General features: G+C 41.8%; 1 protein-coding gene across 1 annotated transcript in view; it reads right to left on the bottom strand.

Moving 5' to 3' along the window:
* The window catches only part of LOC119401726 (serine/threonine-protein phosphatase 4 regulatory subunit 4-like), a 92,550-nt gene that overhangs the window by 16,383 nt on the left and 60,410 nt on the right, over positions 1-15,757 (bottom strand). The window contains exons 14-18 of the mRNA XM_049418117.1: positions 15,032-15,151; positions 13,535-13,662; positions 12,537-12,624; positions 11,674-11,725; positions 10,436-10,513 (exon numbers count right to left, since the gene is read on the bottom strand). Coding sequence (XP_049274074.1) covers positions 10,436-10,513; positions 11,674-11,725; positions 12,537-12,624; positions 13,535-13,662; positions 15,032-15,151 — 466 coding nt within the window. The remainder of the gene's footprint in view (positions 1-10,435; positions 10,514-11,673; positions 11,726-12,536; positions 12,625-13,534; positions 13,663-15,031; positions 15,152-15,757) is intronic.

The raw sequence follows: 15,757 nt of genomic DNA, 5'->3' as shown, positions 1-15,757 counted from the left end.
GCGAGTTACCTTTCTTTGGGATGGGAATGACCTTGCCTACCTTCCAGTCTTGTGGCACCACTCCAGATGAGAGTGACTGCTGAAAAATGTTGCACAAAATCACACTTGTTACAACTTTAGTGTTCTTCAGTATCTTGGTGTTAATTCCATCTATACCCATTGATGAAGACAGCTTTAATGAGTCGATTATTTTTGCAATACCGCTGGCATGAAATGTGATTTTGGACATAACCGGGTGGCGTAAGGAAAGGGCACTGGGAAGGTCATCGTCAGGTTCTATGGTGAATACAGAACAGAAGGTTTCATTTATTACATGCGCGGCATAGTGCTCAGGGATTAAAACATTATGTTCGTCTCGTAGTGTTATGTTTGATGAGGGGGCAGTGGATGACGGGTTAATTGTTTTCCAGAATTGTTTAGGATTTTTTCGAAGCATATCAGTTAAGGTAGAAGAGTAGAAAGAACGTTTGGCTTTAGCTGCGAGGGAATCAAAAAGCTTTTCGGTTGTCTTGTATTTCTCCCATGCGCTCTCAGTGTCTGAAATCTTAGCGGATCGGAACTGGCGTTTCTTTTTATTTTTAAGGCGTTTTAGTGAGGTGTTGAACCATGGGGATGTTGATCGTATGGTTAAGGTGACAGTGGGAATGTAAGTTTTTATCAGGTGCTGCAGTTTGGTTTTAAATAGGTGCCAGTTTGTTTCTACAGGGCGCAAGAAAAAATCGGTTAGAAAGGATTCAGAGAAAGCTGCTAGTTCATCATTTATAGCCGCGTAGTTGCCCCTATCGTATAATGTTATTCTTCGCTTAATTTTTGGGGATTAGGTAGATAGCATTGAAAGGATGTGTGAAGAACGCAGTGATCACTGATGGCAGATAAATGTGACACTGTACTAAAATTGTCTGGGTGAGACGTCAGCAACAGGTCTAATATGTTGGATGAGTGTTCTGCTTGACGTGTCGGCTTAGAGATAAGTTGTGATAGCCCAAATGTTAGACAACAGTTTAAGAAGTCACTTTCAGCGTTGTGTTTTGATGCAGTTAGTGCTATATCGGACCATGTTATTCCGGGGAAGTTGAAATCGCCAAATAAGATAACTGGGGCGTTCGGAAATGCAGTTGTGACGGAATGAATAGCATCATGGAAATGATTTGTGAAAGACGAATCGGCATCAGGCGGGCGGTAGCACACTCCGATTAAAACAGGTGGATTAGACACCTGGCAAAGTACAAAAAGCATTTCTAAGGCAGTGGGCACATCAACTATGGAGCATTGGACGCTGTTATGAGCGGCAATCAAGACGCCACCGCCACGTTTGTTTTCTCGGTCGCGGCGAAAAATAACGAAATCAGGAAAACAGCGCTGTAACTCAGTTTCGGAAATGGATGAATTTAGCCAAGTTTCGGTGAGAACTACTAAATTACAATCCGTGGTGTCTATTATGTGGGAGAGTGAATCGTGTTTTGGCAAAATACTTCTTATGTTAGTATATATTAGAGACAGGGCTGTGCGCGAAAACTCTCGCTGAGAAGAGTCATTTGATTGCTACCGCGTCTGTTTGACGACTTTCTGATCAGTTGAATCAAAATGGTAAGTAATGTTGTCAAGTATAAGTTTGTCATAACGCAACTTAAAAGGCTTACGTTGAGCTCTACCGAAACTCCACAAGCTTTTTACGGGCAAGGCGAGTAGCTGGCGAGAAATCTGCTGTAATCTTATAGTTGGTGCCCTTGAGTCGCGTGCTTCTTGATAGTACGCTTTCCTTATCTTTGAAGTGTGAAAACCGGACAATTATGGGTCTATTGTTATTTGGTCGAAAGCGGCCTAACCTGTGGGCGCGCTCGATGTCTCTTGGCTGTAGAGAAATTTCGAGGTTCGAGCTGCAGAAATCCATTATTGACTTTTCTGATTGCTCCCACGTTTCATGATCATTGTCCTTCAGCCCAAAAAACACTAGATTTGAGCGTCTAGCCCTGTCTTCGGAGTCGTCCAGTCTTGTGGCCAGATTGGTAAATAGCTTAGTGCTCTGCTCTGCCATGCCTCGAACTTCATTGATTTCCTTCTTGACTGAAACGATCGAAGAACAAACTCCCTCGATTTCCCCTAGTCTCTTCTTTATGTCGTCAAGAGCTGTGTCATTTTCAGATAATTTTAAGCGGATTGATTTCATTTCGTTTAAAAGCATTGTCTGTCCTTCCTGAATTGCGCTTAGCACTGACATTATGTCCTCGGATGGCTGTGATGTAGTGGATCGAGTGTTAGGGCCAGGGTTTTGCTCAATATCGCCTGCTAGAAGTAAAAGCTTAAGAATAACATGAGTACAGTCACAAATCATGGCAATGCAACACCGTGGGCTTGGCAGCACGATTAACGCCATGTATCGGGTACGGCGGGTAAAGAGAGAATAGTAACAGTTTACCTGCACAAAAGGCAAGCGGATCGCGTGAGCGTGGGGCGTTGCTGACATGCTGCCAAGCCCACTGGAAGTGGGTGACGTTTTGTCAGGCCTTATATACTGCTGCTGTGACGTCAGTGGGGTCCAAGTAGCGGTGAAGCATCCGTAGAAGGAAAGGGCACGAGGTAGCTGGGCGATGACGAAGGCAGGGGTGCGCTTGCGAAGAACATCATGCCACTCGTTTTCGGAGCCAGGATCTGGTTCAACGAAGGCCGCTGTAGTCGAATGATGCAGCGGTTGGTGGCCCGCGAACATCGGATTTTCAGTCGGCTACGCAGGGCGGCCCAGGAAGAAAGTCAGCAGGCACGTCAGGGTGAGTGTCTGCACAAAAGGCAAGCGGATCGCGTGAGCGTGGGGCGTTGCTGACATGCTGCCAAGCCCACTGGAAGTGGGTGACGTTTTGTCAGGCCTTATATACTGCTGCTGTGACGTCAGTGGGGTCCAAGTAGCGGTGAAGCATCCGTAGAAGGAAAGGGCACGAGGTAGCTGGGCGATGACGAAGGCAGGGGTGCGCTTGCGAAGAACATCATGCCACTCGTTTTCGGAGCCAGGATCTGGTTCAACGCAGGCCGCTGTAGTCGAATGATGCAGCGGTTGGTGGCCCGCGAACATCGGATTTTCGTCGGCTACGCAGGGCGGCCCAAGGAAGAAAGTCAGCAGGCACGTCAGGGTGAGTGTCTGCACAAAAGGCAAGCGGATCGCGTGAGCGTGGGGCGTTGCTGACATGCTGCCAAGCCCACTGTACTGGTATGTACTGGTAAGCATGACTTAACTTACTGGTAAGCATATGTACTGGTAAGCATGACTGTGCCCTGAAAAATTAATTACACTCAAACCTTATTATATCAAAGTCACATGCTGCCACGAAAATAACTTCATTATATTCGAAACTTCGTTATAAACCGATTATTTTGTAACACTGTATCTATGACAAGAATATCTTTCATTTACTACGTTATAACCGATAATTCGTTATATCCGTGTTCGTTATATTGAGTGTACCACGTTTTTAAAAGCTAGTTTCGGTTCTTGCTGTACCGTGACGTCACGACACGACTATGAGCTTCTCATCATGCGCTTGCGCAAAATACTATATGTTTCCATGGCTACTATGCTCCATGGCTTCATTGGGGACAAACAAGTGGCCATTTTGTATGTTTTGGTACATGACGTCATAACAACCGGTGTCTGAAGTCAGACTCGATACTAGCCTGACGTCACACTAGTGTTGATGTCAGTAGGTGTGTCGTGTGAAAATTGACTTAATGTCAAAATAGAATATCAGCATTTACAGAGTTTCACTCTTGGTCAGAGCCATCTATCTCTATATACAGATTTGTATGGTAGAGTAAAGTCAGCCTCAAAAATTGGTGTCATGCATTCATCCATTCGTAATGTAACGCATTACAGTTCATAGGAAAACATGGGGCTATATGAAAGTACATTTGACATCACTGCAGAAAAAAAGCAGAACAGTACGGTCGTCACAGTAAGTGACCATTCTATATAGGTTAATCTTGGCATAAATTATGGCATTTCCCAAGTGTGCCAAAAGTGCAGAAAAGTTTTCAGCGAGAAGCGCCCCATGACAAAGTGATGACATTGGAATGAAGCCACCACACAGTGCAATCTGGTCAGGGAAAATGGCTAGTCATCCTGACATACACCAGTGACTGCTTAGTCTTTGTGTGGTGCTTATCTCCTTTTTTTTTTCTTAAGCTACAAATAGGCAAAAAGTAGGCATGGGTGAATATTCAAATGAACATTACAGTATTCGAATTTGCTTTGGCACGAATTTTTAAATTTCTAAGTATTCGAAACAAACGAATAAGTGTTTTTTTTTTTTGCCGCATGCAACTCTTTCGAAAAGGTAGTTTCACTGCAGCATGAGGCTGCTATGCCGTGAAACCACCTATCCAGGGGAAATCCGCACTGCCGCGAAGCCACACCTCAAGGTTAGAGGATTACCGACACTATTTTGAGGCACCCTAAAAGGGACAATTTTCGTTTCCATGGCGTGCACTATCAACGCTCTCCACACAACGGAGCCAGCCAGTACATATAAAATATTTAAATTTGATTTTAAGGTTTTCGTCACCCAGCATCTGCAAGCCAACCCCAGCGCAATGGACATTATCACGACGAGTCAACACAGTTCACTGGGTTTGTGAAATCTGCGTCCTGCAAGCAGTCTAATTCGCAGAAATTGCGGTCAGAGTCTCTGGACGACAATTGTCGTTGTTTACGTCGTCGTTTATGTGAACAACCATGTGCGACTGACTGCAAGCTGAACAGCTGTTGCTAGTATGTTGCGATTTGCAGTCTTCCCGTGACGACAGACTCGTGTTGACACATCACTGCGAAGCCGTCCCCTCGATACCGAAACCGAAATTTTAACCGTTTTTAAGTAGCGTTATTAAAAATATATTCAATGCATTCCCAAACACTACGACACTCTTTTTAGGGTTCTCAGTACCCGTGTCTTTATTTAGAGCGACAACCCCAAAATATTTAAAATTCGTGTCAGTACTCCTTTAGCATATTACCTGTACCTCGACTGTTATGATTATTCTTTTAAAGTTTAGAAGTACGAGCTTATATGCACTAAGTGTAGCAAATTTTATAACATAAAATTTTACCGCTTATAATACTGCAATTCATATCCTGCTACTACTCAAAGTTGCTTCTGCTTTGCTCCAAACCAAAAAAGTGATATTCGCACAGACGTTCTTCTAATGCTTAAAAATATTGTAAAGTTTGGTCATGACAACAACGCTCATCTTTCTTTATAATATGGGATATACACTATACGAACTATTCGATTAGAAAATATTCGACCAAATCACAATTTGCTTTGAACGTCAACTTTACTATTCGCACATCCCCATAAGAAAGCACTCGTTCACCTATCGCACTGTCTCAAAAAACTGCTGCTATGGCTGCCTCCAAAATATGTATCCGGTAACGTGAAATAAAAGGTAAAAATGGCAGCTTTCTTGCACACAGCACAAAAGACATAAACACCAAACATCACAAGCAAAGATTGAGTGATTCGTTACTCCATGCGAGATGGCTTACCACATGCCCCAACAATATATTGCCACAGTGAGCCTTTATTCAAATTTCGTCACTTATTGCCACGGTGCATTTCAGACTAACATAATGAAATGGCTGCCTTTTCTGCGCTCTCATCGAGCTCGGCGCCTTGGAAGTGCAATGAAATAGCTGTCCTCGAAGTTAATGATTAAGAAGTTTTTAATTAGTCTTATCAGTGAAACTTAAGTGGTGGCAAATCATTTTTACCGTGACGTAGAGTCTGTCAGCAAAGACGAGATGTGAATTACTTTCATAATTATCTAAAATAACCTGTATTGTTTAAATGAACACCCAATATAAGGGTTTCACTACTATATGAGCGAACTTGAACGATGGATGGGCGTGAAATATGTGAAGAACTGGCCAGAAACGCACTCTGCAGCCTCTAGAAATCAATTTTGCCTTAACTATACAAAATGAATAAGTAACCAGGACGTTATTTATGTCAATGTGGCACTTACAAATAAGCTCTAAAATCAAACATTGCAAGATAAAAACGTACAAGCTGGGAGTTATGGGCACACCTAAATCTAAGCACGCAAGCATCTGTATTCGCAGCTTCTTTGGAGTGTGGGGGGTATTGCACCTGTGACCTTTCACGTTAAACCGCAGGTTGCCATAGCCACTGTAGCATGTAACATGCTACAACATGTTAACATGTAGCATGCCACTGTAGCATGTAAGCCGTAACTACAGAGGTACTGTTTATTCTCATTTGTATAGTTACAAAAGCCTCGTCATCGACCGATATAACGGGTACTGAGACAGTACAGCAAGGTAAAAGGCAGGAAAAATGGTTTATTCACGTAAGGAATGCTTAAAGAGTCATAAAATACTCTTCCTGACTAAAAAGTGGACATTTTTAACGAGAAAAAGGAATGCCTGAACTAATTCAGGGCTAGCATCAACAACAGTTGTATTGGTTTACAAAATAAGGCACTTCCTGAGAATCACTACCTTCGAGCACCAACATTCTATTGCACTAACATATTTTGCACATACACAAACACACGCCTAAAAATAAAAAAACACGAGTTCCTGAGAATCACTACGTGACTGCAGTAACACTCCGACTTGGCATCGCGCATTAAATGCTGCCTTGATAAAATGCACCTGATGTACCGTATTTTCGCACATGCAACCCATGTGCAGGAATCATGAATGCTAGATGCTTATAAGCAAACTATCTTTTGTAAATGCAGCTTGTATGAAAATTTTCCTTTAGCACCAGCTTCACTGCAATCCCCTGCACTATGTTTCAGTAAAATGTAAGAGGGAAACCATGCATGCCTAAATGTGCAAGCGGTGAAATAAAATTTCTTCCACATTCAAGGACTGTAAGAGGGAGAGCACCATCATTGGCGACAATGGGGTTGCGCGTGAGTGAAAATACAGTACGTTAAATGCTAAATCGACAAAGTACACTTGAACTCGTTAATATGAGTATTCACTGTTCACTTCACTGCCTGATATGATGCACACTTGTTAGCAGCGTGCTTCAAATCATGAGAGTAATACTTCAAACGGCTGACACGTACCTACTCTTGTATAGAGTGCAGCTTAAGTTTGCAATCTACAAGTTCAAGGTGAAGTTCTATATGTTTCAATTATCAAGGTATGGCAGAGACAGCACCAGTGATATGTAATGCACTATGCATTAAGAGCCCTTGCAACACTTTTTTCTGAGCATTGCAAACAAGCCTTAGACAGTAGACATAGCAAGCTTTAGTGCTGTGTACATTGCGTCCCTAACGGTGTTGCATACATACATAAGAACACTGTTTCACATAGTGCGCTGACCAAAAGTTGCACATGCACACTCCATGGACCACGCGAAGTTCAAACGTATGCAAAGCCATTGCATATGCTATGTACACAGTGCCAAAATTTCCTAACCTTATAGCACCAACTGTGAAACGCAATGCTGCCAGGACATTGCAGACAACGTTGCCAGAACGTTGCAGACAACATTGCCGGAACATCGCAGACATTACTTCAATATTATGGTGACAATGTAGTGCTATTAGAGAATACTAGTGAGAAAACCACAATATGATTATGAAGCACACTGTAGTGGAGGGCTCTGGAAATTCAGACCATCTGGTGTTCTTAAATGTGCATTGACATCGCACAGTACACGCGCCTCTGGCATTTCGCCTCTATCAAAATGGGATCACCACGGCCGTGTCGCAAACTTTGACCCTTATTTGCTTCTACGAACCCAAAGAATCACTCAGGAGATTACTTGAGCATGCTTTTCTAGAAAATGTGGGGTGAAATTGTAACAATTTTTCAGAATAGCTTTCATGACGCAAAATACACTTGTCGAGAATTCTCGTGCAAAGGTAACAGCTACGAGAGAGGCTTTTTGATACGTTGTATGTTAAAAGACATAAGTACACATGTTGCAGAGCCCTCTTAAGATGAAGCAAAATTATTGCAAATGATGGAACTTTCAAAACTGAATTTGTGATGTTCTGAAATGGAAAAGAATCTTCAAAAAACCAAAAAACCTGCAAACGATACCATGTATCATCAATTAAAAACGCTAATGGTGCATTTAAGAAACTCTGCACACGTTCACTGCTAGCAAAGGTGCAGTGACATTATTACAACTAATGAAAACGTGCAAAATTGCCGTTATGAGTAAAGTTCTAAAAATGAAAGAAAAAGAGTCTGTAAAAAGAACAAACCTGCAAACAATACCACGTCTCATAAATTAAAAATGCTAATGGCATATTTAAGGAATTCCACACGTCACCGCGAGCGAGGATGCTGGCACCTAGGCAACCCTGTACACAGCCCTCGCAAAAACTGCTGTCTTCAGTAAACGTGACGGGCTTTCTCGTGACAATGCAACTACGACAGAGCAATATGCAGTAATATGCAAAGAAATTTGTTTCTCTGTTGTTTTGTTACACAGATAACCAACACGAGCACTTCAAAATGTGCTCTCTGACGGTGGTGAAATATTGTGTGTGTGCTCGTAACCAGACTTTCCTGCACAGCTGAGCGCGGATATATCGAAATATTTGCTATATGGAACACTTGTTGGCATTCCCTTGGAAATCCCATGCAATAGCATGGCACTGTACTGCACGTATATTGAAATCCCATTCACCTCGACAATTGATACATGAAATGCCCTGCCACGCCCCCACAAGTGTGCTTCTCCTAAATGACCTGCGATCAGTCCTTGCATAATTGGAAGGAATTTTCTCCATGAAACAGCACTGTTTTAGCAGATGCTTATAAATGTGCCATTGAATACGAAGACCAGTGCATTTCCACGTAGGAAAAAATTAGCAACGCGTGCGTCTCAAAATACGGACAGCCCGCGTGGCAGGAACTTTCCACTCCAGAACGATAAATTTGCTTAAGTAAACTTCATCTCAGTACAGTCGTGTAAAATGTGGTGAAAAATGCTCCCAGGAGAGAGAACTAAATGCCGTGCAGTGAAACGTATTACCTGTGGCTGTATGTTATTGCAAAAAAAAAGAACAACCATGCTGCTTGGAGAAGGCAAAGGGCTGCCCGTTCTGGTACAAGCGTTCAGAAAAAAGGTGTCAATGCAACAAAATTTTAAAAGATCAGCAATCTTTTGTCTTTGACATGGCCTTGAGGAAACATGATTTGGTGGTGTAAAAAGACCGCCCGAGACGGTGAGGGGGTTTTTATATAAATCCGCACAGGCATATTGTGTACTTTGAGTTATCTATGTATTTAACTACCTCATGATCTCCTACTTATGCAGGCTCCATTGCACACACAGTTCGAGGTCAAGAGCTAATACACCAAAACAGGCCCCACGAGACGCTAGTGCCAATGAAACACTTTCAGTTTTTTTGCATGATGTAACATTCAGCTCATTTATCCTAGAAGTGCATGTTCACTAAGTGTCAGCAAATGGCAATACCGCCACACGTTATACTTTTCCAGTGATCATTTTGATCACTGGAAAAGTATAACTTTTGCTTACAGATGAAGACAATGGCACAACTTTGCTCAATAAGCAGAAAACACTGGTCGTGATGTCCAGTACGTCACAACCAACCGATTATGACAATGATGCAAGTTTGCCAGCTAGCAGACCTGCTGACAGGTGACGACTGTGACACATGCTCGCTCAATAAGGATCAATCTCGTGTCAACATCATCACCTGTCAACCCTACTGCAGCTAGTATGTCTATGAAGTGTCTTATAAAGATCAAGATACGACAGGTGAAGAAGTACTGGCAAAAAGTCTTTGCCATTGCGCCCACTTCGGTCACATTTAGCCAGTCCACGCACGATGTAACGCAAGCCGCGTGGAACAGGCTGCAAAAGCTCACACTGGACAGACTTGTTGCGCAAGTTTACAGGTTCAGTCGGAAACTTGTTTGCCAAGAGGTTCCGTGGGCTGTCTCTTGTTCCTGTGAATACGTGCGACAAAGTGCCATAAAAAAAAATAAATATGCGCACAAGAGGTGGAGTTTTTAAAAACGTTTACACACCGTAAGGAGAAAATTGGAACATAGTGCAAACTTGTAAGACACCAGCTTGTGCCTGAACAAAATAAAAATATACTACTGCGACTGCATTGTCAATGCGGAATGGCTAGCAAAGCAGTCGACACAACTAGCCCCCACATTGCTCCTTAAACATTAGGCAATGACAGAGGAAAGCAATTAGGAAAATTTAATAATTACTGGCAGCACCTAACTCAATACATTTACTGTTACTCCTTTGCACTGGTGCATGGTGTGTGCTTGCATACTAGTTATGAATGGTTGAGTCTATGTATTGCCCTGTCATCTGGAGCAGTATATATTAAATTATGTCATTTGTCATTGACTGCTGTATTTTAAAACGGGCTGGCAAAGCAGCATGCAATTTCCTAGCCTTACCTGTAAGCAGACTCCAAAACTGGAATGCGACTAGGTGATGGACTTTTTTCAGCTGGCCTTCCTGGAGACTGTGCTGCACTGCTCAGTCAAGTACAGGTTTGCAAAGGGAATGGGAGACAGAAAATGATGAACAGCTGAAGTTATTTGCAGTTTGTGTCGTAGATTATTACGGAAATCTTCATTCTAGGAAATGTGCACGGGGTGAAGAATATGAAGGTGCAGGGTACAGGCACATGTCCATGTTTTCAATCTTCACTTGATTTTCATTACATGTGCTTTTTTCCATTTCCAAGCAAACAATCTAACTCGCCTAGCTTGATACTACATTGAACCCACTTATAACAATATCCAAATGCCACCAAAATTCCATGTTATAACCGATAATTGTTAAAAATGGGTTGTACAAAAAAAAAGCAAAATAAAGTGATCACAAGCTGTTGTGAGGTTCACTTGTACATTTCATATTTGTTTTTATTCTTTCTTTTAATTATCATTTTCTGCCCTCTCTTCTGGAATCTTTTGATGCCATTCCCCATCCCTATACTACAAGGTAGCATGCCAGCGGTTATAAAGATTCCAACAAAAATCTCCATTTTTCCAATAAAAAGGCCCTCTTGCTCTCTCTATAATGTCGCATTGAATATGCCAACTCACATTCGTAATAAGGCTGACACAAAAGAGCACAATAATAATTGTTGGGGCTTGATGTGCCAAAACCACGATATGATTATGAGGGATGCTGTGAAGGAGGGCTTCGAAAATTTTGACCACTTGGGGTTCTTTAACGTGCACCTGAATCTAAGAACACGGGCCTCAGCATTTTCGCCTCCATCAAAAATGCAGCCGCCGCGGCCAGGATTCGATCCCGCGACCTTCAGGGTTAGCAGTCGAGCACCATAACCACTAGACCACCATGGCGGGTACAAAAGAATACAGCTAACTGAAGATTCTGTGAAGATGCCTGAAAATTCAGACACTTTCACTGCACCATCACCAGCCAATGAACGTTGTAGTCAACATGCTCAACTTGAACTGCAACAGAGTTGAGAACATAGCACATGAGCATCAGCGAACATATGTATGCTCACTGCATTTAATTTGGACATTAGAACAATGATACTGCATTTACATTTATTAATCCAGTATTAGTCATTATTATTATTAGTCTTGCTATTGTCTTTAGCAGGGATACAAAATGCTGTTAAAAGTACACTGTCTTTTTTTTCTATTGAGCTTACCTCACTTTGTTCAGGCGTGGCCATGTGCGGCTTCCTTGTTTTTCTGTTAGGCCTGTGTCGAAAAGAAAACGCGGAAGACCTTGCTAAGTAAATGAAACCCTAAGAGCTAATAATTGTGTTGATGTCATGCTAATGAACATATGATTAGTCACGTTACCGTTAGAGCCATCAGGTATTTAAAGATCGAATGATTTACAAGGGTTGAAAATGATTAAAGAAAGGCAGAAAAAGTATGAGGCAATATAAGCAAGACACTAACGTGTGATTAAAAGTTCCCAAAACTGCAATATTAGCTGTGATCCAAAGAAAAGGGTTTATAAGCACTTATTACACAATATTTGCCTAAATTGTCCGGTGCTAGCAATCACAATCTCACAATCGCCGGAAATTTACTCCGCCAGGCTCACCTGGACTCAGGTTCACCAGATTTCTACTGAGTTTGACTAGGTTAGACTCATAACCGCCGAACTTCTATGCAGTTGCACTCACACAAATTCAAGTTCGCCAAATTTCCCTCTCATTTGAGCTCACTCATACTCAAACTCACCAAAATTCTACTCAGCCAAGCTTTCTTGACTCATACTTGCAGGCCAGTCTTTCAATAAAGTCTAATAAGTGAACTTGTTGGCCAATTGGTTGAACATCTTGAGTCAGGAAACGTGGTAAAAATGAAGACTAAGGAGAGGAACGAACAACAATCCACATGAAGTGCCACCATCAGCGGTTCATGTGGTGTGTTGTTCGTTCCTCTGCTTCGTCTTCGGTTTTACTGTGCTGTTTCCTGATTCAGTCATTCGGGTCTAGGCAGGCCAACTGACAAGTGAGTTTGTCGGCCTATGGACTTGACAAGAGCCGAAACTCACCCGGTGGCCAACGTCGTGAACTAACTGGCACTTTTGAAGAAGGTAGGTGCTCCAGTGAAGAACCCTTGAGTACACTGAGGGCCATGGTCTGCATTCGCAAAGTGTCAAATAAACAGTGTTGAACAGCAAGAGCTTTCCCAATTTGAAACTTCGTTTCCTGCCCAAGGACTCCTATTATTCAAGAACACTTGAAACACAGGAATGCATGCATCATACTGCTACTAAGCTTATTCAGATGACATTTGCTGCATTTGAGGAGAAAAGCTGATGAATTCTACCGACTGCAGGATGTAAAATTTTTTTCACTTAGGGCTTCTTAGGGTTGTGTTAGGTTAGGTTCATGAACACCACTAAGTTTCAGAAGAACAGAAGCACCAGATTTAAATGTCTGTAATAGTGCACAAAGAAAGACACTACAGTTATGTGAACTGCACTTGGCAGAACCATGGAGAGACGAATACAACATGCTAGTCACAGCCCGCATGAAACGATCATGCTGTCGATTCAAGCTCACGAATATAAACGTGCATGAAAGATAAATCGGTTTTCAACCAATAGTGTTGCTGAAACCATGTATTCTTTTCTTAGAGAACAAAACTGTTTGCAGCATCTCAGTGCAGTGCCCTGCAGCCACTCACAGTGCCTTGCCTTTCAGGAAAAACTGCCCAACATTTTTTTGACAGTTACAAAATCAAAAACGCTCAATCTTGTGAACTTTTCGAGGTGCATTCATTCATATTTCAAGCACAAAATCTTCCACGAACAGTGTTCAATGAGCACACTGAAAGCTAGGCTCTTCATGCAAACCAAACTTTTGTTGCAGAATGTCTTTAGTGCTGTGGCTTCAAGGCATATTAATGTTCTAATCCTATTGCATTAAAATATATCGCTATATTAATGTTGTGACATTAAAACATATCAATATTTTAATGGCATGGCATTAAAACATATTTTTGTTTTATTGACCTTGTTTTCATATTCAGCATAGATTCTCGCACCTTGAGCCTGCTAGTGCCGGCTGAGAGTGCCTCCGTGGTCGTTGACTGCGGCACTGCTTTCAACCCTGGTTCCAGTTGCTCCAAGCAGCGACGAGCCTGACGCCGCACATTTTCTACTGGATCATCAGCTGTAGTTAAAAACAGAAATGGCAGTGCAGCATTGTAAATGAATCTAATGGTGTTTGCAATGCTGTCCAGGCCGATGCTCACTGTTCAGCTAGCCCACTTTGTGATCAGCTAACCAAGCAATGAATGTGTGAGATCATAACAATTGGTATTCCATTAATGCTGAACTTACAGCGCTAATACTGACAGTTTAAGTGAAAATAGTACTAAATATATGGTTGGCTCTAATTATGATAATACTTTCTGTGTTGTTATTTAGGCAGCTCCTTGTTAACTGCCAACATGAGAACTTGAAGAACAAAAAAAACTCTTAAAACTATGCGTACAGGTTAGGCGGAATGGTGTAAATTTCCCATAACAATGTTCCCAGCCCTCCGCACACAGCTCTGTGCCATGCACATAATCTTTAATAGCAATGACCTAACTGTAAATGCTGCACTCATGCAACAGGCAATGCTCTGATATTAGGTCGCCATAACTTTTACAGTGACTTAGCAGTTGTTGATTTTGGCGGCATCGGGAAGTGGGAAACTGTCCCCAGCAAGTGCCTTTATGGTATATGACTTCTCGATATGTGACACGCCTGTTTTGACAATACTCAAAACATTAACGTGAGCGGTATTCTTCATAAACCATGATGAAACATCAGAAAAACCCCAAATTGCAGCCATATTTCGTGAAGGCTCAGGAAAGCTGGCAGGTACGCTGATTTATAAAATCAACAATATCAACGCAAACATTTCTGACTTCTTTTGTCGTATAGCAGCACGGCACTGAAGTGACAAAGACAAAGTGTCACTTAACGAAAGACTTGTGACACAAACAGAACAAGGAAAAAAACAAAAGAAGACAGGATAAGGATGCTAAACTTTCAACTACTCGTTTATTTTCAGCACATCACCCAAATACATATATTTTCAGAAATGTGCATGCAGAGAGGGCACAGCACGGGCAAATGATCACACAACACCATCAAAATAAGCTATCGCACGGAAATATCTAAAGCATTCATTCTTGTACAGAGAGACTGAAGGAACAACGTACAATAATGAATGCTTGTTTTTAGAGAGCGCCGTACGATAGCTCATTCTGATGGTAGTATTGAATAATAATTTGTACGTGCTACACCCTCTGAGAGTGCACATTTTTGAAAATATATATATTTCGGTCATGTGCTGAAAATAAACTAGTTGAAAGTCTGGCACCCTATCCTATCTTCTCTCGTTTTTTCCTCGTTGTGTTAGCGCCAAAAGTCTTTCGTTAAACCATGCACCAACTTGCCCAACGTTACAATCTGTCAAAGAGTCATCAATTTCTTTTTGTCCAATTATCTAATATGATGTCCCGAGCCGTGTGCATGCTCCAGCTTACTGGCCAGACGATGCAGATGTTGCACCAGCTGCCACTGCTCTAGTAGTTCGCTGTCCTGAATGTGTGCGCAGAGCTGCACAAACATGAGCCGACTGCGACTGCTTCGTGCTTCCGCCAAATCTGAGCAAAAAAGTGACAACAAGCGAGGATATTTAAAGGTAAAATCTTCAACAGACCTCCGGCTGGGTTAAACAATATGAGAAGAATGTCAGAGCATGAAGGCAATGTCCTGACTAAAAGACACAACTGCAAAATAAGCTCGCGTTTTGTTGCGTTTCTTAGTTTAGGTAGCAAATCTGTTTGTTTTAGTTAGCTCTTTGTGATGACACATGCACTTGTATTTCGAACATTACATTTTGCATGCACTCTATCTGAATCTGGGCATTCTACATGGCCTAAGATTTAGTTATTTAGTACATACTGCAGTCCGAAGACCAATCAAAAGGGCAAGAAAAAGGAACATAGTGAATGAAATCGAACAAGTTATACAACAGATTACTGTAAGTATTACTACTGGAGGACAAGCATAGACTAACAAACATGACTATATATACATTTACACAAAAAAATTGCACATATTTGTAAACACTCTTATGCGCACAAGCAAAAACAAAACACAAGTTAGATAACTAGTTATAACATAGACAACAGTATGGCGATATTAACAATGAAGTTTACACGAAAAGATACACATGTTTAAATGAGGCCTTTAAAAGGAGTGACTAA

Source organism: Rhipicephalus sanguineus, chromosome 8, assembly GCF_013339695.2.
Source record: "Rhipicephalus sanguineus isolate Rsan-2018 chromosome 8, BIME_Rsan_1.4, whole genome shotgun sequence".
In the NCBI taxonomy this organism is placed as follows: Eukaryota; Metazoa; Arthropoda; class Arachnida; order Ixodida; family Ixodidae; genus Rhipicephalus; species Rhipicephalus sanguineus.
This window is presented reverse-complemented; position numbering and strand designations above follow the sequence as displayed.